General features: G+C 38.8%; 1 protein-coding gene across 2 annotated transcripts in view; it reads right to left on the minus strand.

Annotated features, from left to right (window-relative positions):
• Positions 1 to 9,945: 9,945 nt before the first annotated feature.
• The window catches only part of XKR9 (XK related 9), a 28,554-nt gene continuing 12,120 nt past the window's right edge, over positions 9,946 to 26,379 (minus strand). Inside the window, exon 3 of one of the 2 annotated variants that reach the window (XM_060200399.1) lies at positions 9,946 to 11,234. In XM_060200399.1, the coding sequence (XP_060056382.1) occupies positions 10,606 to 11,234 (629 nt within the window). In that variant the 3' untranslated portion in view covers positions 9,946 to 10,605. The remainder of the gene's footprint in view (positions 11,235 to 26,379) is intronic. The other variant, XM_007527207.3, reaches the window with a different exon arrangement.

Here is a 26,379-nt window from a genome sequence, read left to right on the forward strand (position 1 = left end):
GGACAGGCTTCTCCATATCCCTGACTCAGGGGTTGTCCGTTAATGTCCTTAACGGAACGACATTCTTTAGCCCAATGGTTCCCCTTTTTACATCTAGAGCAGAGGCCGGGCTGTCTCATTCTAGCACTTCCTCCTGTTCTGCCTTTCTCAGGGCACTGTTTCTTAATATGTCCCATCTTGCCACATTTGAAACAAGCCCCAGTGTTACTGCTTTTCCTTCCTGCAAGTTGGACAACCGCAGCGGCAAGTCCCGCATTAGTCAAAGGGCCTCCAATCTCTCTGCAAACTTTCAACCACCACTCAATTCCTTTGCCCTTATGTGGTGTGATAGCCGCTCTGCATTCTTTGGTACATTGCTCATATACCAGCTGTTTAATAAGAGGCATAGCTGTGTCTGGGTCCCCAAAGATTCTGCCCGCTGCCTCAACTATGTGGGCCACAAAATCTGAAAAAGGCTCCATGGGTCCCTGCAGAATTTTTGTTAAGTTGCCGCTAACTTGTCCCCTATTTGGAAGGGCCTTCCATGCTCTTATGGCGCAGAGATTCACCTGCTCATATACTTGTGGAGGGTACCCAGTCTGCTGGCCTACAAACCTGCCTAGTCCTAGGAGCATGTCTCGGTCCCAGGCAGGTTGACCTGCGCGTGCATTAACCGCCGCTTGCTCGGTTGCAAAATCAATCCAGAATGCTCTCCAATCTAGATATTGTCCTGGGCTGAGACAAGCACGAACTAAGCCTTGCCAATCAGCCAGTGTCATGCAAAGCCTATTGAGAGATTCCACTTGAGCAAGAGTGAAGGATGCACTAACCCCATAAGCCTTCACAGATTCTGCCAGGGACTTAACTACTTTGAAATCCAAGGGCTCCTCATACCGGTTCCCTTGGAGATCTTGAAACACCGGATAGACAAGTTGCATCTCCGTCCTAACCCGGGCCCATAGCCCCGGGCAAAAGGAACGGCTTGGCCCTCCAGTCCCCAAGGGTTGGACGGTTGTCACGCCCTCCGGATAAGGGGGCGGAGCCGAGGGCAAGGCTGAGGCATAGCCCCCTCCCAGTTCTCCGTCCTCCAGTTTTTTTGGTGCCTTATCCCTCTCTTTCCTTTTCCTTCTTTCTCTTAAAGTAGCCTCTTCCAGTCTCTCCACTAAGGCCTGCACGTCCTCCCCCTCCTCCTCCTCTGATTCCGAGGAGGAGGGGAGTGTTTCCAGCTCCTCTAGATCAGGGTATAAAGATTTCCCTTTCTCTCCTCCTTTCTTACTTTCCGCTTTCTCAGAGCGTTCCTCCTGTAGCATTTCCAAGGCGTTCTGCCCCTTTTCAATGGCCTCGCAGCACTTCTGATCCTCAAGGCAACTGCGCACTAATTTCCATACGGGCGTTACTCCTGCTTTCAGGTCATCCTGCTCCCAAGCAAAGTCTAGGTCCTTTCCTAACTTCTCCCAGCAAGAGACAGTCAAGCTCCCTGAGGCTGCGAACCAGGGGGCGACTATGTCACACTCACTCAAGAATCTTTCAAGTGTGGACTTCTTGATTTTTAATTTCTTGGATAGAAGTAGCTCCTGCAGAGCCAAAAAAATTGGATGGGACTGGGAAGTCCCCATGATAACTTCCTCCCAAAAATTATGTGGCTGCTAGCCCACTTTGTACTCCCCGTCCGCTACCCGGGGGGACTTTTACTTTCCGTTCGCTAAACCCACGAACGTTCTCCCGCTCGTCCTTTATCTACAGAGACGAACCCTGCTAGCCGCCTCACCGCGGGCCTCATTGTCCCACTTTACCCTCGGAACTTACCAGTGCACTGCCCTGACTGCCGAAGTTCTGAACCCCGTTTCGGATGATGTCCCCGTACGGGCCACCACTTGTCGCGTCCACCCTTGCCTGCAAGGATCACGCAAAGCCGAGTTCTTCTTCAAGCAGTTTATTCGGGAACCTTGAACAGCAAAAAGCCCCGCTATAACCTAACCTCCAACTTATATACTCATGGGTCAGCCAATCCCAAGGGCACACGTGGCAGCTGCTCATAGGCACATGATTGCGGAAGCAAGCGTGCTCTCAGTCTCATACCATTTATGGAGTTGTTTACTTCTCCCTGTGGTCTGGAGGGTAGAGGAGGCTGGCGCCATCTTGGGGCGCGGCACATGGCTCTCCACACCCATTCTCTGAAGGGATGCCGGATTATCCTACCCTGCCACCTGAGGAAGACTGATCCGGAAATGAGTAGCCTAGAATCTCCAACTATGACTATGAATTGTGAGCTCAGAATGGCATGGATTCAGAGGTTACACAAGCTACAGTGCTAAATGTGAATATATACGGGCCCTGGGTGGGATCAATGGGGTAAACAGTAAATTTTACTCATAGATTTTCTTCAAGTTTGGAAACTACTCTCTGCCCTAATCCAACCATTTGTTGAAGAAAGCATCTTTACCCCACTGAATAGTTTTGTCCACCACCACCCCCCCCATCATATATTAGGTAACTGTCTATGTGTAGACTCATTGCTGGGATTTCAGTTCTGCCTCATTGATCCAAGTGTCCATTTTTACTCTAGTACCACACTGTTTTTATTACTATTGCTTTCTAGCATAAACTGAAGTTGAGTGTGATACCTTTTTTTTTTTTCTCAGAAGTGCTCTGGCAAGTCGTAACTTTTTGTGGTTTCACACAACTTTTTGGACAAGTTGCTTGAAATAGACCATTTAATAATGTTGATTCTTCAGATCAAGGAACAAAAAATGTCTGATTCTAGATATGCATTCATCTCTTCTAGGTTTCCCAGTTTATTTGCATAGAGCTTTTCATAATATTCACATATTATTCTTTGATTTTTTAAAATTTCTTTATTGGGGGATTAATGTTTTACATTCGACAGTAAATACAATAGTTTGTACATGCATAACTTTTCTCAGTTTTCCACATAAAAGTACAACCCCCCCACTAGGTCCTCTGTCATCCTTTTTGAACCTATGCTCTTGATTCTTTGATTTTTTAATTTTTTTATTTTTAATTTTTATTAATTATTGGATAGAAACAGAGAGAAATTGAGAGGGGAAGGGGAGGTAGAGAGGGAATGAGACAGAGACACCTGCAGCCCTACTTCACTTCTGAAGTTTCCCCTTGCAGGTGGAGACCAGGAGCTTGAACCTGGGTCCTTGCGCGCTGTAATCTGTGAGTTTAACCAGGTGCACCACCACCTGGCCCCCACATGTGATTCTTTGTATCTATCTTCAGCTGTAACTTGATTTCTCTCATTCCTAACTTGATCATAGTTTCCTCTCTTTTTCTTTTTGTGAGTCTAGCTAGTGGTTATTTTATTTATCCTTGTGAACAATCAGCTTTTGGCTTCATTAATCTTCTGGGTCATATTTCTGATTTCTAGTTCATTAAGTTCTGCTGATTTTGACTATTTCCTTCCTCCTGCTGATTGTTCAGTGTCTTCATTGCTCCTTTTCTAGTTGGTCAGTTGTGATGTTAGGTAGCTTACTTGAGATCTTCAGTTTGATAATAAGGGCCTTTATTACAATAAACTTCCCTACTCATAGGGCAGCTTTTGCTGCATTCCACAGGGTCTAGTAGTTGGTTTCTTCACTTTCATTGTTTTCCAAGTAATTTTTAAGTTCTCTTTTGATTTCTTCAGTGACCCAATTGTTATTCAGAAGTGTACTGTTTAGCCTCCATAGTTTGAGTGTATTTTTGTTGTTATTGTTGTTGCTGACCTGTGACCTCACCACCTCATGCTGACCATGACAGGGCCAAATGGCTTTGATCTACCTGGCCTAAGGTTGTAGGTAACTTAAGTATTATATATATTTATAGCTGCTTAAACAATTTAAGCCTAGTGTCATAATTTGATCTTCTCACAAATCCGAAACATTACTTGGCCTAAAGAAAATATGTATAAGGGCTGGGCATTTGGCAGACCAGATTAAGTGCACATAGCATGCAGCATAAGGTCCCACACAAATCCCCAGATCCCTACCTGCAGTGGAGTTGCTTCACAAGTGGTGAAGTAGATCTGCAGATGTCTATCTTTCTCTCTCTTTCTCTAACTACCCTCCCCTCTAAATTTCTCTCTGTATACTCAGAGCTATGATCTAGGCAGATAGATAACTTGAAGTATAGAAACTATTTTCCCCTTGAAATATTGAATTAATAGTGATTTATAAGGTTAGAAGTTCATAGGAGTATAATTTCACACTGTACCTCCCACCGAAGGTCTATGTCCACCCCCACAACCTCCCTAGATAACCACTGTAGTTTTCCCTCAGTCTTGGATATGGGTTTTTTAATTATTATTTCTTTATTGGGGAATTAATGGTTTACAGTCAACAGTAAAATAAAATATAATAGTTTATACATGTGTAACATTTCTCAGTTTTCCATATAACAGTTCAAACCCCACTAGGTCCTCTGTTTTCCAGGGCCTGAACCCTCCCCCACAATACCAGCGTCTCTTACTTTGGTGCGATACACCAAGGTTGACATTTTTGTTTTCATTTTCTTTTCATGTGTTCAATTCTTTATATTCCACATATGAGTGAAACCATTCTGGAGCTGTCCTTTACCTCCTTTCTTACTTCATCAAGCATAATCTTTTCCAATTCCATCTATTTTATCCCAAAGGACACAATATCATCTTTTTTATTGCCGAGTAGTACTCTATTAAGTGTATGTCCCATAACTTTTTTATTCATTCATCTGTTGAAGAGCATTTTGGTGACTTCCATATTTTGGCTACTGTGAATAATACAGCTGTGAACATGAGGATGCATGTACCCCTTTAAATTAGTGTTATTATTCATAGTGTTGGATAAATACCTAGGAGTGAAATTGCTGGATCATAAATGAATGTGTTTAGGAGTGTTCCCACCTATTTTCTGGAAGAGTTTGAGGATAATTGGCGTTATTTCTTCTTTGAGTGCTTTAGAATTCATGAATATAGCCATCTGTACCTGGGCTTTTGTTTTAGGGGATGCTTTTGATTACCATTTAAGTTTCTTGTTATCTACTTCTTGTGTCAAGGTTGGCAGCTGATATGACTAAGAATTTGTCCATCTCTTCTAAGTTGTTGAATTTATATAGTGTCAATAATAGTTTTGCATGATACTTGGTATCTCTGCCTCATCTGTTGTAATGTCTCCTAGCTTGCTTCTGAGTGATTTTACCATAGCTTTGTCTTTTTCTCTTAGTGAGTGTAGTTAGTAGTTTATCCATTTATTTATTCTTTCTAAGAACCAGCTCTTGGTTTCATTAATATTCCTGATGGCCTTTTAATTTTTTTTATCTCTGATTTTAACTATTTCCTGTCTCCTGCTGTTGGATCTCTTTGTTACTCAGATTGTTTGATAGCTTACTAGTGATTTTTCCTGTTTATGTCAACCTGTATTGCTATGAATTTTCCTCTCAGGACTGGTTTTGCTGCATTTCCATAAGGTCTAATAGCTGGTTTCTTCATTTTTATTGATATTTAGGTAATTCTTTTTTTTTTTTAAACCAAAGCACTGTTCTGCTCTGATTTATGATCATATTGGGGATTGAACCTGAAACCTCAGGTGCCTACACCTGCATGAAGGTCTTTTTGCATAACAATTATGCTATCTCCCTTAATCCTTCGAGGTAATTCTTTTTCTTTTTTTATGTTTATTTTCTCATTTTATTTTTTATTTGATGGAACAGTGATAAACTGAGAGGGAGAGATAAGATAAAGAGGGAAGACAGAGAAGCAGAGTGAGAGGGAGGAAGACAGGGAGAGAGAACTGCAGCATTGCTTCACCGCTCATGAAGCTTCCCCCTACAGGTGGGGGCTGGAGCTTGAACTCAAGTCCTTGTGTATGGTGACATGTTCACTCTATAAGATGTGCCACTGCCCAGCCCCACTTCAAAGTAATTCTTACTTTCTTTTTTGATTTCTTCAATGACCCATGTGTTATTCAGAAGCTGTTTAGTCTCCAGACTTTGATGGAGTTTCTTTTCTTTTTGTAGTTGATTTATAGCTTCATACCATCATGGTCTGAGATATGTTTTATTTTAATATTCACATATTTGTTTAGGCTGTCTTTCTGACCCATCATATGGTCAATCCTTGTGAATGTTCAATGTATACTTGTGAAGAATGTGTGTTCATTTCTCTTGGGATGGAAAATTAGTTGGTTCCCCTCTCACAGCCAGTATTGCACAGAGGAAAAATGGCACAACCTATGCTGCAGCTCTTGTGTGTGTTGGGTTTCAGTCCTAGAGCCCTTCTCTCCCCAACCTCAAGCATGAGCACTGACCTGAGACTGCAATGTTTCTGCATATGTCTCAGCTGTATTTGGTGAGGTTATTGTTCTTTAGCCCAGTCTCCCCCTGGAATAATGTGCTGAAGCTGCTCCCTTGCCATGCCCTTGGGAGTTGGTTGCGATTTATTTTCCTTGCTGACCAAAGGGTTTAATTTAAGCCCAAAGTTTTTGCTTAAACACAGTGAGTCCTTGTGCACAGTTCAATATTCTGTTGCCTCTGAGTTCACATGTTAAGTACCCAGACCCACTTTCCTGCCACTGACAGAGTGTTCTACAGAGGAACTCCCAATCTGGTACCAGCTTTCACTAAGTACAGTTTCTTGAGTCCTAAGAATCTTTCCGTCACCCCTTTTCTGTCTACTGAACACACATTTCTACACTCATCTGTGGCTTCATGAGTGTCTGAAGAGATTTTGGTTGCAATTTGTTTCCAGTTGATTTTTTGTTGCTTTTTCTAGTTTATCGGAGTGATATGAAGCAGCTCTTAATCCATAGCCACTACTCCAGAAGTCCTCTTCTTGAATTATGTCCTTTCTGTTGGCAAGTGCAGGAAGTTTTCTGCTATTATCTAATGCTTCCTTCCCTCCCACTCTTTGCCTGGCACACCAATAATGCACACATTACCTTTTTTGAGATCATCCAACATGTCTCAGTAACTGTTTTCTGTGTCTCCATCTGGTGTTTAGTTCTTTTACTTCTTAGTTTTCTCTAATTCATCCTTGACCTTGCTATTTTCTGTCTTGGTAGTTCTGCTCTCACTTCACTCCATTTCTTAGTTCACCTATTACCATGTTCAGTTATATTTTTAGACTGTTGAGCTATTTTGGGTCTTAACTAAGCTATTTCATCTTTTAGCTCTCTAATTACTTGAAATAGTTCCTGTTTTCTTTCACAGTATCAACTGATACACTCACCAAAGAGATCTGTGTATAGCTATGCTCACAGCAGGACAATTTGTCATAACCAAAACTTGAAAGTAACCTCAATATCCAACAATAGATAAGTGGCTAAGTTGAAAGTGTGAGATATAGATATATATCGACTATGAAGAATGATTAATTCATCTTATTCACCTTAACTTGGATGAACTTGAAAGAATTATGTTAAATTAGATATGCCAGAGGGCAAACGCTAGAAGAAGAAGAAGATATGCCAGAAAGAAAAGGATGAATATGGGATGAGCTCACTCCTAAACAGAAGTTGAGAAATAATAACAGAAAGTGGAAACAAAATAGTATAACTTTGGCTGGGTTTGGTGTATTGCACCAAAGTCAAAGAATTCTGGGGAAGAAGGGGGAACACAGGGTTTTCAGGTTCTACTGCATGATGGTGGAGGAGGACCTAGGCTGCGGGTGAGAGTGTTTTGCAGAAAATTTAAAAATTTTACACATGTATCAACAACTGTATTTACTGTATATCATAAATCTATTCACCAAAAAATATTTTAACAATAAAATTTTTAAAGTATTTGACTTAAATGGCATACAACTTAAGGAAATACAACACAGATGTGAAATTACCTCTTTAACAAAGTAAACATATTACCAAAATTAAGTATCCTTGGAAAGCTACAAGTGACTCATATCAACCTCAAAGACTACCAGGTATAACACAAATGCCCACCTGAAAAGTCCACCTTTTAATTTATTTTGATCACAAAATAGCTATTGGCCAAAGCTAGTGTAGTATTAGCATCTCTAACAAGCTTTATTCAGAGTACAATTGGGAATGAGCCCCATGTTACTGTGCAGGAAGTTAATATTTAGCTCTGATATTCTCCTGGCCTGTAACAATACTGAGTTACTAGCATAAAGTGAGCACAGAACACCCAATTTGTCTGTGATTCCACTGCCCTCTAGTGGATATTTTGAAACTATACGCTAATAGTACTAGCCTTTAGGTATCAGCCTAGTTTTCAAAACAGGTAAATAAGATCAGCTACATCTAGAACTTCCTAGATATATTAATCTCAACTCCCAGAAATATTTGCTTAAAATGAACCACAAATGGTACCAAGAACTCTATTCCAATGTACCCTTTAGGTGATTCTGAAGTACACTAACACTTGAGAACTACTAGTTTGAGAAGCATTCTAATTGTATTTGAAAAAAATGTGAAAGTGTATAGATGCATATGATGGTTGGTTAACTGATATCCCAACCTAAATGTATAACTATATAGATGATTAAAAAAATCACTCTTAGTGTGTCTGTGAAACTTTGGGGGGGCAGCATTTGACTCCTCACCTACGTCCTATTATACTTCCCTCACTCACTCCAAAGCTAATCTTATAAAACTAAGTACTACAAAGAAAAAGTACACAATAGTCTGCAGTAAGTCAGTATAAATTTCATTATGAAATAGTGTCTACTTAGACTTAAATACCCTCCTCACCTACTTCCTATTACACTTCCCTCACTCACTTATCAAAGGAAGGAGTGAAAAAGCTGAATAAGGGCAAGAGACTGGCATACTTTAACGACTCTTTATTCACTGTCAGGCCACCCCATTAGCTAGGGCCCTGTTCGAGGAGTCCTGAGATTCCCAAACAGAAATGATGGGCCTAGACCTCCAATAAATCCCTCTTTCCATTGTTACTGGTCATCTCTATCAGGAACAACACAATAGGACATAAGTCATCTCTATCAGGAACAACACATAGGACCTTTCCCTCAATGTGGATCAACAATGGTAGAGAATATTCCACCCTCTGAAGGAAGGGTGGACAACATACTCTATGCTACACCTGAGGAAGATAGGTCCTGATATTGGGGAAGCTTGGAATGTTCCTACTTATGACCACAGATCTACAGGGATTCAGATCTACAGGGATTCAGAGGTCACAAAGGCTGCTAAGCTGAATATGGGCCCCAGATCACATCAAATCAATGGGGTTTACAGTCAACAATATTTATACACCTTTCCTATATTTGGGAACTACTCTCTTCCCTGATCCAGCTTTCTGTTCCTTTTCCAGCCATGACATCATCTCCCCAGATAATAACTCGGATCCACCTGCATATCAGATTTAAGGCTCAGGGGAAAGAAAAAAAAACTAGTATAGTCACAGGCCCTTTGGAATATAACTAAAATAGGCTTACTAGCTATCTACAAAACGGAGACTCCCCCAACTCTTCATCTGCACTATTCGAGCCTTTAAGTTCACAATTAGGTTCAACAACTTGTTTGGCTTTATATGTTAACTCTCTTTTCAGCCACCAAGATGCCAACCAGACTTCCCTGGACAGACAACCCCACCAATGTGTCCTGGAGCTCCACTTCCCCAGAGCCCCACCCTACTAGGGAAAGAGAGAGACAGGCTGGGAATATGGATCCACCTTCAATGCCCATGTTCAGTGAGAAAGCAATTACAGAAGCCAGACCTTCTACCTTCTGTACCCCACAATGACCTTGGGTCCATACTCCCAGAGGGTTAAAGAATAGGAAAGCTATCAAGGGAGGGGATGAGATACTGAATTCTGGTGGTGGGAATTGTGTGGAGTTGTACCCCTCTTTATCCTATGGTTTTGTCAGTGTTTCCTTTTTATAAATAAAAAACAAATTAATTAAAAAGTTCTAGGGAGGTACAAGGTGAAAAGTTATTATTACTGAACTATAAGCTTAAAATAGTTAAAATGCCAAATTTTAGACTTTGTCTTCTTCTTTACCACCTTTCCCATTTCCTTTACTTAGTCTGTTCCCATCTCAAAATATATGTACTGAATCAAGAAAATAGAGGGAAGAAAAACAACTTCTTTTTCTCTTCTCTTTTTATTTTGTTCACAACAGGGACATCAGTTTTAGTTTATGAACAATAAAGATAAAGTGGGGCCACAAGGTGATGCGCATACATTATAGTGTGCAAGGGCCCAAGTTCGAGCCCCCAGTCCCCACCTGCAGGGGGAAAGCTCTGCTAGTGGTGAAGCAGGACTGCAGGTGTCTGTCTTTCTCTCTATATATATAGCCCCCTTCCCTCTTGGTTTCTACTTTTCTCTATCCAACAAATAAAGATAATAAAAATTTTAAAAAATAAAAAAAAATTTAAAAGATAAAGTTGAAGGAAGCTCAAGTCCAGCTTTCTAATTATGGAAACCAGACCAATTATGCTTGTACTGGTATAAGATGGCAAGTCTACAAGACAACTGATAAATACACCTGAGTGCTCAATATGAAATTAACTTAAATAATAAAAATATTGCCAGGTGATGCCAAATTCACAATTAATGTGCTCAAACGGATCTCAAATTAAAGAAAGCAAAGTAAGAAACAACACACATGCATATACACAGTGCCTTTACTAACCAATGAAACAATAAAATAATAAATGAATAACTTATTCCATTAGGAAAAACTTCACTCTACAGTCTCTTTGAACTGGTTTTCCATCAAGTTCATCAGATCTTGCTTCTTCTCTTTTATTTGGGTGCAAAGCCCCATAGTAAACAATAAGAAAAATAATTCCTAGGAAAAAAGTAAGAACTATAATAATAGTGATAAGTATAAAATAGTCTGAATTAAAAATAGAGAGTGGGTAAAACCAGAATACAGTCAATATCCCCAATATGATCAGTGCCCTTACAGCATAATAACAAGACATTGGATATTTGGTATTCTCGCCCTTAATATTAAAAAATGTAAAGATGAGAATAAATCCGACAACAATCCGGTATAGATATTCCATGCTTATGGAAGTACAAAACTGAGTTTGCATTACAAATGCCCACACAATACCTGAAAACCATATTAATGACAATAGCATTAAAGCAATATTAACATTTAAGAAAAAAAGAAGTACAATACTCAGCATCCAAGATGATAATGTAAACCACTTGTAAGAGAGATATATGGATCTGGGACACCATCCCTTAAGAAGGTTTTTATCTGGCAAAGATTTTCTTAAAGCTATTTGATAATCGACAGTTGACAAAGAAATAGCACTGCAAGAGACTGCGATGGCTACACCTACAAGACAAAAAAAAAAAAAAAAATGTCATAATAATGATATTGTATGCTATACAAGCTTAATTGTATACATACACAAAGTCACACATCAGGAACCTTATATACACCATGAATCCTTTGAAATAGATATGAATATCCCCCTATTGAGGAAACTGATGATTCCCCTTCCTTCCTTCAAGTCCTTTGTTTTGATCCAATACACCATGCTCAGTCCATGTTTCATTTTGCGTCCTCACTGAGTGCTGCTTATAAGTGAGATAATTCGGTATTTGTCCTTCTCTTTCTGGCTTATCTCACTTAACATGATGTCTTCTAGTTCCATCTAAGATTACAAAATCATCATCAATCATATATATCCAATAAATCATGAATTTTAGTCACTCATTTATCATTGGACATTTGTTTTGCTTGCTTCCAGGTTTTGACTTATTACAAGTTGTGCCTCTATGAACATAGGCATACATAGATCTCTTCTGACAGATGCTTTTGTTTCCTTTGGGTAAATCCCCAAGACAGAAATTGCTGAGTCATAGGGTAGGTCTATTTCTAATCTTCTGAGAAATCGCCAGATTATTTTCTACAAGGGTTGTACACTCCCACCACCAGTGCAGAAGAGTCCCTTTTTCCCACATCTTCTTCAACATTTGTTGTTGTCCTTTCTAATAAATGACATTGTTCTAATGAATAATAATGACATTGTTAAATGTAAAATGGTAACTCTCTCTTGTCTTTATTTGCATTTCTCTGATTATCAATGACTTTTTCATGTGTTTGTTGGTCCTCACCATCTCTTCTTAGGTGAAGTTTATGTTCATATCCTCACCTCATTTTCTTTATTTTATTTTATTTATTTATTCCCTTTTTGTTGCCCTTTTTTATTGTTGTAGTTATTATTGTTGTTATTGATAAACATCAGTAACAATGTGTGTTGTATAAAGACCCTGTACAGTGTCTTTCTGTTAGGGTACTGGTATCCTTTGCTTTAGCTTGATGCAGTTCCATTGATTTTAGTTTTTGTTTCCTTTGCTGTTGGGTTTGAGCTTTTTATATTTTTTTATTTCTTTATTTTTTTTGCCTCCAGGGTTATTGCTGAGGCTTGGTGTCTGCACTACAAGTCTACTGCTCCTGGAGGCCACTTTTCCCATTTTTTGTTGCCCTTGTTGTTGTTGTTGTTACTGTTGCCACTGATGTTGTTGTTGGATAGAACAGAGAGAAATTGAGGGAAGAGGGAAGACAGAGAAGGGGGAGAGATAGACACCTGCAGACCTGCTACAACATTTGTGAAGTGATGCCCCTGCAGGTGGGGAGCCGGGGGCTCAAACCGGGATCCTAAGCCAGTCCTTGTGCTTCGCCTGATGTGCACTTAACCCACTGGGCTATCGCTCGACCACTAGGTTTGAGCTTTTGAAGATGTGTTTAAAGTACAGATAGTGAAGTGATCTGCCAATGTTTTCTTCTATGTACTTGATAGTTTCTGATCTAATGTCCATGTCCTTGATCCATTTGAAATGGATTTTTGTACACGGCAATATGTGGTGGTCTAATTTCATTTGTTTGCAAGTTTCAATCCAATTTTCCAAACATCACTTGAAGAGACTCTCCTCCCTCTATTTAATGGCTTGACAAAAATTAGTTGTCCAATGATGTGGGAGCTTATTTCTGGGATTTCAGTTCTATTCCACAATTTCTATTCTATTTGTCTATTTTGGTTCCAGTACCAGGCAGTTTTGATTTTAGTGGCCTGGTAATATAGTTTGAGGTCAGGAAGTGTAATGACTCCAGTCTTGTTCTTTTTTCTGAAGACTACTTTAGTAATCCTAGGGACTTTTTGCTCTATATAAGTTTTCTAACTTTTGTTCTATTCCTTTTTTTAATTTATTTTTTATTTAAGAAAGGATAAATTAACAAAACCATAGGGTAGAAGGCATACAACTCCACACAATTCCCACCACCCAATCTCCATATCCCACCCCCTCCCTTGATAGCTTTCCCATTCTCTATCCCTCTGGGAGCATGGACCCAGAGTCGTGGGTTGCAGAAGGTGGAAGGTCTGGCACATTAACTATCCATTGTCTTTTTGAACCCTAAGACAGCAGGAACCTCACATCTCCACTATAAAGCCTATATTTCTCCCAGTTCTGGAACCTTAGGATAGGACCCACTTTCCTGCATGCCTCTCCCAATCAATATCAAATAATATTGCATCAGCCGATCGCAACCTAATCAACGCAACGATTGCCACCTCAACATGCCTCAGCTCAGACTGTGTCCAGAGACTTCACGTGTGGAATGACAACCCTTCAGCTTCATTACTCGGGTGAGACCTTTCCTTTCATAGCATTCTCTAATTCCATCCCAGGTGGTTCACTTTCTAACAAAGTCCCAAAACCTAGATATACACCAGTTTCTGTGAGAGAGAGCATTTGTTCTATTCCTTTAAAGAAAATTGGTGGTACCTTGATGGAAATGCCATTAATACAGTATATGACTCTAGGTGTGACAGGGTGTGGTCCTAAAAAGAAGTTTCCTGGGAGCTGGGCGGTAGCACAGTGGGTTAAGCACACATGGTGCGAAGCACAAGGACCAGCATAAGGATCCCAGTTCGAGCCCCTGGCTCCTCACCTGTCACCTGCGGAGTGGGGGGGAGGTGTCACTTCACAAGTGGTGAAGTAAATATGCAGGTGTCTGTCTTTCTCTCCCCCATCTTCCCTTCCTTTCTTGATATTTCTCTGTCCTATGCAATAACAATAATGGCAACAAAAGGGGGGAAATGGCCTCCAGGAGCAGTGGATTCAAAGTGCAGGCACTGAGATAACCCTGGAGGCAAAAAAGCAACAACAACTTCCTGATGTCTCAAAAAAACCCACCCAAGTACAGAATCACCCTATCCCAGAAACAGAGTCACAAAAGTTCCTATCACTCCACCCAACTAATCAGTCTGCCTGCTCAACTGCTGACAAAGTGCCTGGTGGTTCCCCAAAGAGGGCTCCAATAATAACTGCCTATATTAGCTCCTGTAATCAGCTGGCTTGCTGCAGTTGCAGTTTTTGCCTTTAAAAACTGGCTGTGTGAGACTAGCCTACACTGCTCTCTGAACAGCACCTGAAAGACTAATTTTGGACCTTGGTCTCGAGTGATCTTCCCTGCCTTTACCCCAAAACATAGGCAGACTAGTCATTTTGACAATGTGAATTCTCCCTATCCAAGTGCGTGGGATATCCTCCCATCTCTTGGTGTCTTTTTCTATTTCATTGAAGAGTGAGTGACACATAGTTTTCAGCGTACAAGTCTTTCACTTCCTTTGTGAGCTTTAGTTCTAGCTTGTTGTTTTTTTTTTTTCTGCTATAGTAAAAGGATTGATTTCTGGATGTCTTATTCTTCTAGTTTGGTGTTTGCATAACTGAGTGCTACTAATTTTTGTATGTTGATTTTGTAGCCTGTCTTTTTTACAATATTGATCAATACTCTCAATGCTTTCCAGAAGTTTTCTACTGGATTCTTTGATATTTTATATATATATATATATATATATATATATATATATATATAATCATATCATCTGTAAATAGTGACAGTTTAACTTCTTCCTTTCCTATTTGAATCCCTTTAATTGTTTTCTCTTGCCTAATGACTATGGCTAAGACTTCCAGTACTATGTTGAAGAGTAATGGAGATAGTGGGCAGGCTGCCTAATATCTACCTGACTAGAGAAGGAAAGCTTTTAGATTCTCACAATTGTTGGCTATAGATCTCCTGTTTGTAGAATCTACTAATTTGAGGAATTTCCCATCTATCCCCATTCTTTTTTAGTGTCTTGATCATGAAAGGGTGCTTTCTCTGTGTCTATTGAGATAATCATGTGGTTTTTGGTTTGCCATTTGTTGATGTGATGAATAAAATTTACTGATTTATGTATACTGAGTCAGCCTTGCATCCCTGGGACAAAGCCTACTTGGTCATGAACAATCTTCTTTTTTATTAGTAATTTAATATTGATTTACAAAATTACAAGATAAGAGGTACAGCTCCATACCATTCCCACCACCAGAGTTCTGAATCCCCAATGCCTCCATTGTAAGCTACTGAAGTTCTCCTAAGATTGCAGATATGGATTAACTATTATTTCTACAATTATCTGTCTATATTTTTATTTTCCCATTTTTAAGGTCCCATCTTCTCTTCTAAGTCACACATACACCTATTACTACATCCAAATGTCCCTCCCTTTTTCCTCTTCTCTCTCCAGGTACTGATGAAGTTGGGGTTCATAGCCCTCTGGTCAACTTCCCCCTATCTTTTATCCCCCACTAAGAGTATAGATCAAAATTATTTTGGGGGTACAGAAGGTAGGGATTCTAGCTTCTGTAATTGCTTCTCCACTGGACGTGGGCATTGGCAGGTCAATCCATACCTCCAGCCTATTTCTATCTTTCCCTAGTAAGGTAGAGCTCTGAGGAGGTGAAGTTCCAAGACACACTGGTGAGGTCAGTGGGCAATCTTCTTAATGTACTGTTGTATCCAGTTGGCTAGGACTTTGTTGAATATCTCGGCATCTATGTTAATCAGAGAGATTGATCTGTAGGTTTCTTTTTTAGTTGCATCTCAGTCTGCTTTTAGTTACCAGGATGATATCAACTTCATAGAAGCTAGGGAGTATTCCCAAATCTTCAATATTCTGGCAGAATTTGAGGAGTTGGACAATAGTTCCTCTTTCAATGTTTTGTAAAATTCAATTGTGAAATTGTCTAGGCCTGGGATTTTGTTGCTAGGGAGGTTTTTTTTTTTATATAACTGCTTCAATATCTTTAGCTGTAATTGGTCTATTTGTATGTTACAGATCCTCCTGATTCAGGCTGGGAAGCATGTGCTTCTAAGAATGTGTCCATTTCCTCTAGGTTCTCCAGTTTGGTGACATGTAGTTGTATTACATGCCACCAAACTGGTATTACCAAACTGGTACAGAAGCTTCAAGTAATACTTTAGATTTCTGTAGTGTCTGCTGTGATCTCTCTCCTTTCATTTACAATACGGTTTAATTGGGTCCTCTCCCTTTTCTTTTAATGAGTCTAGCCAAGGGCCTGTGGATTTTGTTTACTCTTTCAAAGAACCAGCTCCTAGCTTCATTGACCTTTTCTATGGTTTTCTAGTTTTCAATGTTTATTTTCCTCTGATTTTTATTATTTTGTTCCTTCTGTTTACTTTAGGTTTTCTTTGTTCTTGTTTTTCTAGATCCTTTAGTTAAGAAGTCAGGCTATTCATTTGACCTTTTGCTTATTTCATAATGTGTGCCTGTATGGCCATAAATTTTCCTCTTAGTACTTACTGCTTTACCTGTATCCCAAATATCCTGGTAGTTTATGTCTTCATTTTCACTGTTTCCAGGAAGTTTTTAATTTCCTATTTTACCCAATGGTAGTGCACCGTTGAGTTTCCATATGTTGGTGTTTTCTCTAATGTCCTGTTTTCTGCAGAGTATTAATTTAATTCCACTGTGGTATGAGAACATATCTGGGATGATTTTAATTTTCTTGAATTTATTGATGCTGTTTTTGTGACCTAACATATAATCTATCCATGGGATGTCCCATGCAGATTTAGAAGAATGTATATTCCAATATTTTCAGCTGAAGAGCTCTGGAGATATCTAGTAAGTCTAACCTCTCCAATGCTTCATTTAATCATTTCCTTATTTATTTAATGCCTGGTAGATCTACTTGAAAGAGTGGGAAGTGAAAGTCTCCTACTATTAATGTGTAGCTATTGATGTACTTTCTCAGGTTTCTTAGTATCTGCTTTACATATTTTGCTGCCCTCTCATTGGAGGCATAAATTTTGGTTATTGTAACTTCTCCTTGGCTGGCTGATTACCTGAGCATTATTTAGTGACAATTTTTGTCTTTTACTACATTAATTATTTTGAAGTCCAATCTTATGAATATGACTGCTCCTGGGTTTTTGTTTTTGTTTTTGTCTATTGGCTTGTATGATGGATTTCCATCCTTTCTTTCTGAGCCTGTTCTTGTCCTATTAATATGTCCCCTGTAGACAGCATATGGATGGGTCATATTTCTTTATCCACATTCCTAGTCTGTGCCTTCTGATAGGTGAGTTCAGACCATTAACATTTAATGAGCCTACAAAATTGAGATGTTTCAGTGCCATTACTTTATATACTTTTTATTGTTCTTTGTGTGTGTGTGTGTGTGTGTGTGTGCGCGCGCGCGCGCGCACTTGCTTTTCTATGAGTCCCTTTAGAACTTCCTGTAGTGCTGGTCTGGCTGTAATTGAATGTTTCAGCTATTTCTTTTCGGAGAATGTCCTTATTTCTCCTTCCAATTTGAATGAAAGTCTACCAGGGTAGAGAACTCTTGTTTTAAAGAAAGCCTTTCTCATTTAGCACTCTGTAGATGTTTTGCCATTCCCTTCATGCTTTCAGGGTTTCTGTTGAGAAATCTGCTGATAGCTTTATGGTTTTCCCTCTGTATGTTACTCTGTTTTTCCCTTACTGCCTTCTGTTGTGATGCAGTATACCCGCTAACCACAGGAAGTTGGACATAGCCCATGGTTGACATCAGCCTGGCGACAATGATAAAGGACCCTCCATGAGGCAGAATGTGGGCTGGATGGGGCCCAGTACGGTCTTCCAGGACTAGCAGAGCTGGGGGGGGGGGGAGAGGATACAATATGAGGTCCTAAGCAGAAGTCACAGCACTGGCTGGCTCAAAAGTTTAGCTGATATAGCTTTTCAGGGTTCTGTCCTATAACCTTGCTGCAAGGGCACTGCGCCCAGTGAGGGAAAGGTCATACTTTCAGATTTACTTCTTCACTCCTGTGTTCTATGAATTTCTTTTCTTCTGCTTTTGAGTGTTCTGTGTTTTGAGGAATTCTTTCAATAATTGTGGGTTCATGTAGGTCCTGAAATTTCTGTTATCATTGTCTCTGTTTCCCAGAGGCTTATCCCTAAGCTATTAGATGGACACAATCTTGAATCCCTCTTTGACTTCATCATTCTTGACAGCTGTACAGTATTTCATAGTGTATATGTATCACAATTTCCTTAGCCATTCATTTGTCATTGGGCAAGTGGGTTGCTTCCAAGTTTGGGCTGTTACAAACTGTGCTACTACGAACACTCGTATGCACAGGTCTTTTGGATAGGTGTTTTGTTTTTCCTTGGTAAATCCCTAGGAGAGGAATTGCTAGGCCATATGGTAGGACCACTTCTAGAGTCATGGTGAATCTCCAAACCGTTTTCTTTCTTCCTTTCTTTTTTTCTTTCTTTCTTCCTTTCTTACTTTATTTTATTTATTTATTTATTGCTTCCAGGGTTATCACTGGGGCTCAGTGCAGCATTATAAATCCACTGCTCCTGGCATTGCACTTTTATTGGATAGGACAGAGGGAAATTGAGAGGCAGGGGAAGCTAGAAAGCAGAGAAAGATAAATACCTGCAGACGTGCTTCATCGCTTGTGAAGCAACCCTTTGGCAGGTGAGGAACCCAGGGCTCAAACCAGGATCCTTGCCTGGGTCCCTGCACTTGGTATTTTGTGTGCTTAACCCAGTGCACCACCACCCAGAACCCCTCAAACTGTTTTCCACAGGGGTTCAGAGTGGGAGAAAATCTTTATGTGTAATATATCAGTCAGAGGACTGACAACAAAATTTATAATGAATTTACTAAACTCAACAATAGAAAAAACAAAACACTGAAAAACGGGGGTAAGATATGGGTAGAATCTTGTTCAAAAAAGAGATCCAAAGGGGCAATAGACATATGAGAAAATGCTCAAGGTCACTGATAATCAGGAAAATGCAAATAAAAACAATGATATTCCACTTTATATTCTCACATTTATATAAAAGTGAGAATGTCACACATTAGAAAAGACAAAAACAACAACTGTTGAAGAAGCTCTGTGTGGAAAGGATTCCTCCTGCTTGAGGGTGGGAATGCAGTGGGTTAAGTACAAAGTGCAAAGACCGGCATAAGGATTTCTCCTATTTTGCTGGTGGGAATGTAAGTCTTATTTTGTCTTTATTTTGTTGGTTTTGGCTTTGTTTGTTGTTGTTTTTTTAACACAGGAACCTCCTGAACTAAGGTGGCTATTCTCAAGGATTATTTCTTATCTTCCTAGTAGCCCTCTTCACCTGATTTCCTGCTTGCTAGTCTCTTTTTTTTTCCTTGCCTCAATCTCTTTCTTTGATCAAATATTCTCCAGATATTGCTGAGAAAAGTTACACCTAAATTAAATATACTGTCTTGAAATGTCTTAATTCTGCTCTCCACTTGTAAGGGGGCTTCATAAGCACTGAAGGAGATCTGCAGATCTCTCTCTCACAATTTCTCTTGTCTTATCCAATAAAATAGAGAAGACACATTTAAAAAAAAGGAACAAATGGCCACCAAGACTTGCAGATTCATGGTGCAGGAACCAAGCCCCAGCAATAACCCTAGTGGCAATAAAATAATAATAATAAGTAAAGTAAATAAATACAACTTAGTTCTATCTTCCTATTCAATATGAAAGTCTGCTTAGACTACAATTCAAATTTTAAAATTGTCTTCCCAGAGCATCAAGAGCTGGTTCTGGGCTAGAGTGCACGCCTTACCATGCAAAAGGCTTGATTCCCCACACCGTGTTAGATCACCAAGGTCAGCTCCCAGGCAACTCCATGAAAAAAGGTGGATCAGTATTCACTCTCTTTCTTTCTCCCCAAAAATAAAGAACAAAAATTAAGCCAGAGAAACATCTTAGTAGATGGCCTAGGCTCATTCACAATTACTGTATGAAAAAATGTTTACTCCACACTTTCAGTGGTGAATATAATGTTCTATTTAGAGTTGACAGGTGAAATCTTTAACAAATCAGTATCAGTTTAATAAAAAAATATTTTTATTGTTCTCTAGAGATACTTTTAAGCTACTGACCCACTGTGTTCTAATTTCAAATGTTATAGTTAAGAATTTCAATCCCATTATTCTGCTGGTAAGCGATCTTACTTCTTTCAAGTCTTTGGACCCTTATTTTTGTTTTTCTGAAATATTATAGTGATGGACTTAATATGGGTCATTTCTATTCACCCCTTCAATAAACCAACACAAGCCCTTCAGCAGTATGCTATTTCTATACTTTGATATTAAAAATATACCTATCAAGCACCTCAAAATTTAAAGTAAATCAAAATTATCTCAGAGAAGGAGGTAATGCAGTGGATAAAGCATTGGACTCTCAAGCATGAGGTTTTGAGTTCAATCCCTGGCAGCACATATAACAGAGTGATGACTGGTTCTTTCTCTCTCTTATCTTTCTCACTAAGAACTAATTTTTTAAAAATAAATTTTAAAAGGAGGGAGAATAATTTATGATAAAGGTAGTGAAGTTTAAATTTTAGGACTGACACTTGCCCAGGTTCCAAGTCTGGTAGAATCCTAAAAGTTATATAGCCTTGTTATATAGCCTTGTTATATATTTCTGTATATTTTAGTAAAATAAGGCTTGCACAATTTCACCACACCAGGCTGACTTTTTCAGACAGAGACCGACAGAGGAAGAGACACCACAGTATCAAAGCTTCCCTCCTGACCCCCGTTGTATCATAATATTCTCATGTAGTGTTCCAGTGTTTCAAGTCTGGGTCAGGCACATGGCAAGGCAGATGTCCTAAGAGGTAAGTTTACTCTCAAACTTTTTAAAATAAGACATTTTAATTGCAGTTGATAGAATTCCTATCTCCTCCTAGCTACCCTCTCTACATTTTCCCTTGATTTATTAAAGCAACTATGATCTTTGGCAATCTGACTACATGGGAATTGACTTCAGAACATACTAAGTTTGTATTGAAGGATATATTTACAAGACTTGCTTAATTAAAATTAGTCAGTGGCAAAGTTAAGATTCTCAAGCAGTTTGCTGATCTTGATACTTCACTGTATTGCCATCAACCAGACAGCTAGCTCCCTTTACCTAACATTAAGTCCGATGGTCTATCACCATTTACTATTAGTTCTATACTATTTCCCACTTCTCACTTATCTATCTGCATATTTTTTCAGATCATTTTTCTAAGCTGTACTGTACATTATACTCTTTCCAAACTGAATTGCTTGTCTTTTGCAGTGAACCACATCTTGATGGACACATTTCTTTTAGTCTGAAATGACCCTGCCCTATCAGATCTACACAGATACTTAACCTATTTCTTTCTGATTAGATATCACTGACACCAACAAAAAAGAACATAAGACCCCCAATATCCACTAGATGAGACAGTGACTATAAACCATGTTTAAAATCAATTATATATATAAGAAAAGTGTTTGAACATTCTCATCTTTCAGGATAAAATTCAAGCTGGTAATATTTATCCCCAATCCAAAAAGACATGTTATTAACAATAATTTGTAAAGTTGAAAGAAACTTCTTTGAACTAACATTTTTTCAGCAATAAGTTGAAAGGAATATTTCTGAACTAGAAATAATAAAAATAATAAACAAATTTCAATGAACTATGGTAGAAAAAAAGATTCTAAAAAAAGCTCAGTTTTTAAAATCACTATTAAATCAAAAGCTAGTCACAGAGCATGCAATTTTAAAAACATTGGAATAGTTTCAAAATAATAAAAGTAAATTACTTTTCTTCTCTTTGTGAAATTTGTGGTGTTTATCACTCCTTTTTTATTTTTAAGACATTTTATTTTATGATAGAGATAGAAAAATCTAGAGGGAAGGGGGAGATAAGAGAGGGAAAGAGAAAGAAAAACAACCTCAGCATTATTTCATCACCTGTGAATATTTCCCCCTTGCAGGTACACACACAGACAGGAGGCTTGAACTAAGTTCTGTGCACATTGTAACACGTACACTCAGCCAGGTGTACTACTGCCCAGTCACTTGCCAGTTTTCTTATACCTGTAAACTTTTTTTTTCCTCTTGTGATGTTTCTGGTATTTGTTATTCTTCTTATGTTTTTATTCTAAATAATGTTTGATTTTTGCATTTGTTAAGATAGAAACAGGAAGAAAGTGTGAAAGAAAACGTAACACCAAAGCCTCTTTTAACGCTGTGGGGACTGGGCTCAAATCTGGGTCAAATCTATAGGAAAGCAGCACACTTAGTATCCACGTACGCTATTTCGCTGCATCACTTCCACACTTTTTATAGGCAGAATTGCGTGCCTCCAAAATTCATATGTTATATATTCAGTGTGAATATATTTGGAGCTAGGGTCTTCAAGGAGGTTAATTAAAATTTAAATGAGGTCATAAGTGTGAGGCACAAATTGGACTGGACTGGTGTTCTTCCTTATAAGGAAAAAAAGAAAATTTCTCCCACAAACAGAAAAGATCATGTGAGGACACAGCAAGAAGATGACTGCCTTCAGCTCAGGGAAAGATCTCACCAGAAACCAACACTACTGGTACCTTGACCTTATACTTGCAGTCTTCAAAACTATATGATAATTTCTGTTGGTCAAGCTGCCTGGTCTATGGGATTCTGTTATGACAACCGAAGCAGACTACATCTATCAGGAGTTTCGTTTTAATAAAGTCATATTCTTTTGTCCTAAGTGGTGTCTCTCAGGCCAGGTGTTGGTGCATCTGCTTGAGCACGCATCTGACTAAGCACAAGATCGCAGGTTCAAGCCCTCGTCCCTCACAAGCAGTGTGGCAGCGTTGCAGGTGCTTCTTTCTCTCCCCCCTTTCCTCTCAATTTCTGTTCTATTAAATCAAATAAATCTTTTTTTAAAAGTAGTTTCTCGCTGTTTTAATTTTATACCTAAAAAAAAACCCTAAATTCACCTGTTATATTCTTCTCCTCGACTCTACAAGAATTCAAAACATTTTAACTCCCATTTATTCTCCACCTGACTTACATGTCTTTCCTGTTGCCCTGCACTTTATCTTTTTCTTAGCCTAAAGATTTATTTCTAATGTATACAATATATTTTCACTTAGATTTGCTCACTATAGTTCATGTTCTTGACTCTCTGCATCACAGGACACTTCTGAAGCGCATTCTTTAGCATGCCCTCTAGTAGTGGCATGCTGTGGTGCGAATTTCTTTCTACTTCTTAGCTTGTGAAATGGACTTCCCTGGGTGGGTAACAACCATCACCTGGTTCTAATATTTTTTCTTCAGCAACTAATTATTCATATAATTCCTCCACTCCATTCTTTCTCTCCTTTGCTTTGTGTACTCTGATCATTCCATCTCCTCTTTCATCTTCCACCCTTTTGTTTTCTCTGATATTTCCATCTCTGTCTCAATAAAGTATATGAATAATTTCTGATCTAACATGAACTATATAGTTGCATATATACATATATATAATATGCTCAGATTATTTCAATCAAATTTTTCATTCTTCTAATTCAATTTTTTAATATACAGCTCATTTTTTAGTTTCCTCTGCCATATTTTCTTTTTTTTCTCCCAAATCATTTTACTGGGGGAAATGAGTTGCAAGACAGTTACTGATTCATAGGTATAATTTCTCATAACCCCACTCCTGCCACCAACTTAAGTCCTTCTTCACCATGATGCACTGGATCCTCAATGTTGTCTCTGCTCAATCTCACCACCCTGCCCTACAGTCTTGTGCTTTGCTGCGATATACCACACCTGATTCAAGTCTCACCCTGTTTTCCATTTCTCTCCTTTTTAAGTTCTGCCCATAAGCAAAGTCATCCAGTATTCCCTCTTCTCCTTCTGTATTTCCTCTCTTAACATGATTCCTTCAAGTTCCATCCAAAATGAGACAAAGGAGAGAGTCTCATCAATTTTTATGTCTGAGTAGTAATCTAGTGTGTGTGTGTGTCTGTATCACAACGTGTGTGTGTGTGTGTGTGTGTGTGTGTGTGTGTGTGTGTGTGTGTGTATGACAACTTCCATGGCTACTGATGTATTATGAAGCATCTACTTGCATTGCTTCCAATTTGGTGGCATTACACATTGTGCTATGAACATATGTGTACACAGATCTCTCTAGATAAATATTTGTGTTCTTTGGGATAGGTCTATAGCAGAGAAAGTGCTGGATCATACGGTAGGTCCATTTCTAGTGTTCTGAGAAATCCCCAGACCGTTTTTCACAGGATGGGGCCAATTTACATTCCCACCAGCAGTGCACAAGGGTTCCTTTGCTTCTGCATGCTGCCCTCGGCTTCTTTTTCAAGCTCTTCACTTACTTCCTTTAGCATAACGGAATGTTTTTCTCTATTTCATTTTTTTAAAGATTTATGTAATTTATGGACCAGACCTGCTTAGTTTTGGTATATTCAGTATCAGGAAAAGCCCAGAGCTTCAGTCATACAAATCTAAAGTTTTCCCACTGAGCTATCTCTTGGCTGAGAATTCAAAGTTTTATACCTTTGCATCTGGTAGTTTCCAATCTCTAAGAATCTTGTATAAACTTATTAAAGTATTTCTCCAAGAGTTTTAGGTATTTTTTAGAGAAAGTGTTGACTCAAATCATTTAGCTTTTTGGTGGTAGAGTTGATTTGAATAACCTGTCCCGCGCTGTTTTCTCTCTTCTTTATGTATGTATTGATATTTCTAATCTGCTATTAGATCTTGTATTTGTCCTTTTGATTTATTGTTTTTACTCCCTTACTGTAGTAATTAAAATTACATCTCAAAACTTTACTCTCTTTTTTTTAGTGTGGTTTCAGGATGGGACAAAGCATTACATTCAGTCTTCTGGAGTAATTCTAACATATAAAATATTTTTTTAACTTTTTGAGTTATTCTTGATTGCTAAAACTGTAAAGTTACCACAGAAAATTTGGAAATTTAGAAAAGTATAAAGAAAATAATATATAAAAACAAGACCTGCTGGAGGCACTCAGTATTCCTAAAAGGAGCCTGACCCCATATTGGATCAAGCTGGAGGGAAACAACATAGGCAGGGGCCGGGTAGTGGTGTACCTGGCTGAGAGTACATGTTACAGTGTGCAAGGACCCAGGTTCAAGCCCCCACCTGCAAGAGGAAAGCTTCACAGTGGTGAAGCAGGGTTGCAGGTGTCTCTCTGTCTCATTCCTTTTCTGTCTCTATCTTCCTCTCAATTTCTGGCTGTCTCTATCCAATAAATAAATAAAAATAATAATTCTTTTAAAAAGTAGGCACATTTAAAAAAAAAAGAAAAATAAATAATATATAATCCCACTACCCAGAAGCAGCCATTGTAGCACCAGGTGGTGGCACACCTGGTTGAGCGCATATATTACAGTACGTAAGGACCCAGATTCGAGCCCCTAGTCCCCACTTATGGGGGAAAGCTTTGTGAGTGGTAAAGCAGGGCTGCAGGTATCTCTCTCCCCCTCTATCACCCCCATCCCTCTTAATTTCTGGCTGTCTCTATCCAATAAATAAAGATAATAAAAAAATTTTAAGCAGCCATTGTTATTTTTATATGCTTTCTTTCAAATATCTCCCTTTATAATTTCTTTGTATCACTAACAGTATGCTGACAGAAAATTTTACATGCTACTTTGTATCAAAATTTTATCTTATAATTCTACTTTGTATCATTAAAATTTGTCTGTAAATATAGGTTCTAATGGTTACATGAAACAGCCTCTAATAACTTATTTACCACTCCTTCCTCTGTTATACAATTGGATTCTTTCATTTTGTTTCTGGGGTTTTTTTTTTTTTGGCTATTTTTTTAAAGATTTTTTTTTTTTAGTATTATTTATTTATTCCCTTTTGTTGCCCTTGTTGTTTCATTGTTGTAGTTATTATTGTTTTTATTGATGTTGTTGTTGTTGGATAAGACAGAGAGAAATGGAGAGAGGAGGGGAAGACAGAGAGGGGGAGAGAAAGACACCTGCAGACCTGTTTGACCGCCTGTGAAGTGACTCCCCTACAGTGGGGAGCCGGGGGCTCAAACCCGGATCCTTACACAGGTCCTTGTGCTTTGTGCAACTTGCACTTAACCTGCTGAGCTACCAACCCTTTTTTTTTTTTTTTTTTTTTTTTGCTATTTAACTAATACCTCAACTTACAATCATAATAAAAGATACTTGTCAATGAATCACAGTCCGAGCCCGGATGCTACGACTATTTGGAATCATCAGCAGATATGCCACAATAAAGGTTTTAAGTCTTAATATGTTGGACTTCTAGCTTCAGAAACTATAT

The sequence above is a fragment of the Erinaceus europaeus genome, chromosome 1, assembly GCF_950295315.1.
Source record: "Erinaceus europaeus chromosome 1, mEriEur2.1, whole genome shotgun sequence".
NCBI lineage: Eukaryota > Metazoa > Chordata > Mammalia > Eulipotyphla > Erinaceidae > Erinaceus > Erinaceus europaeus.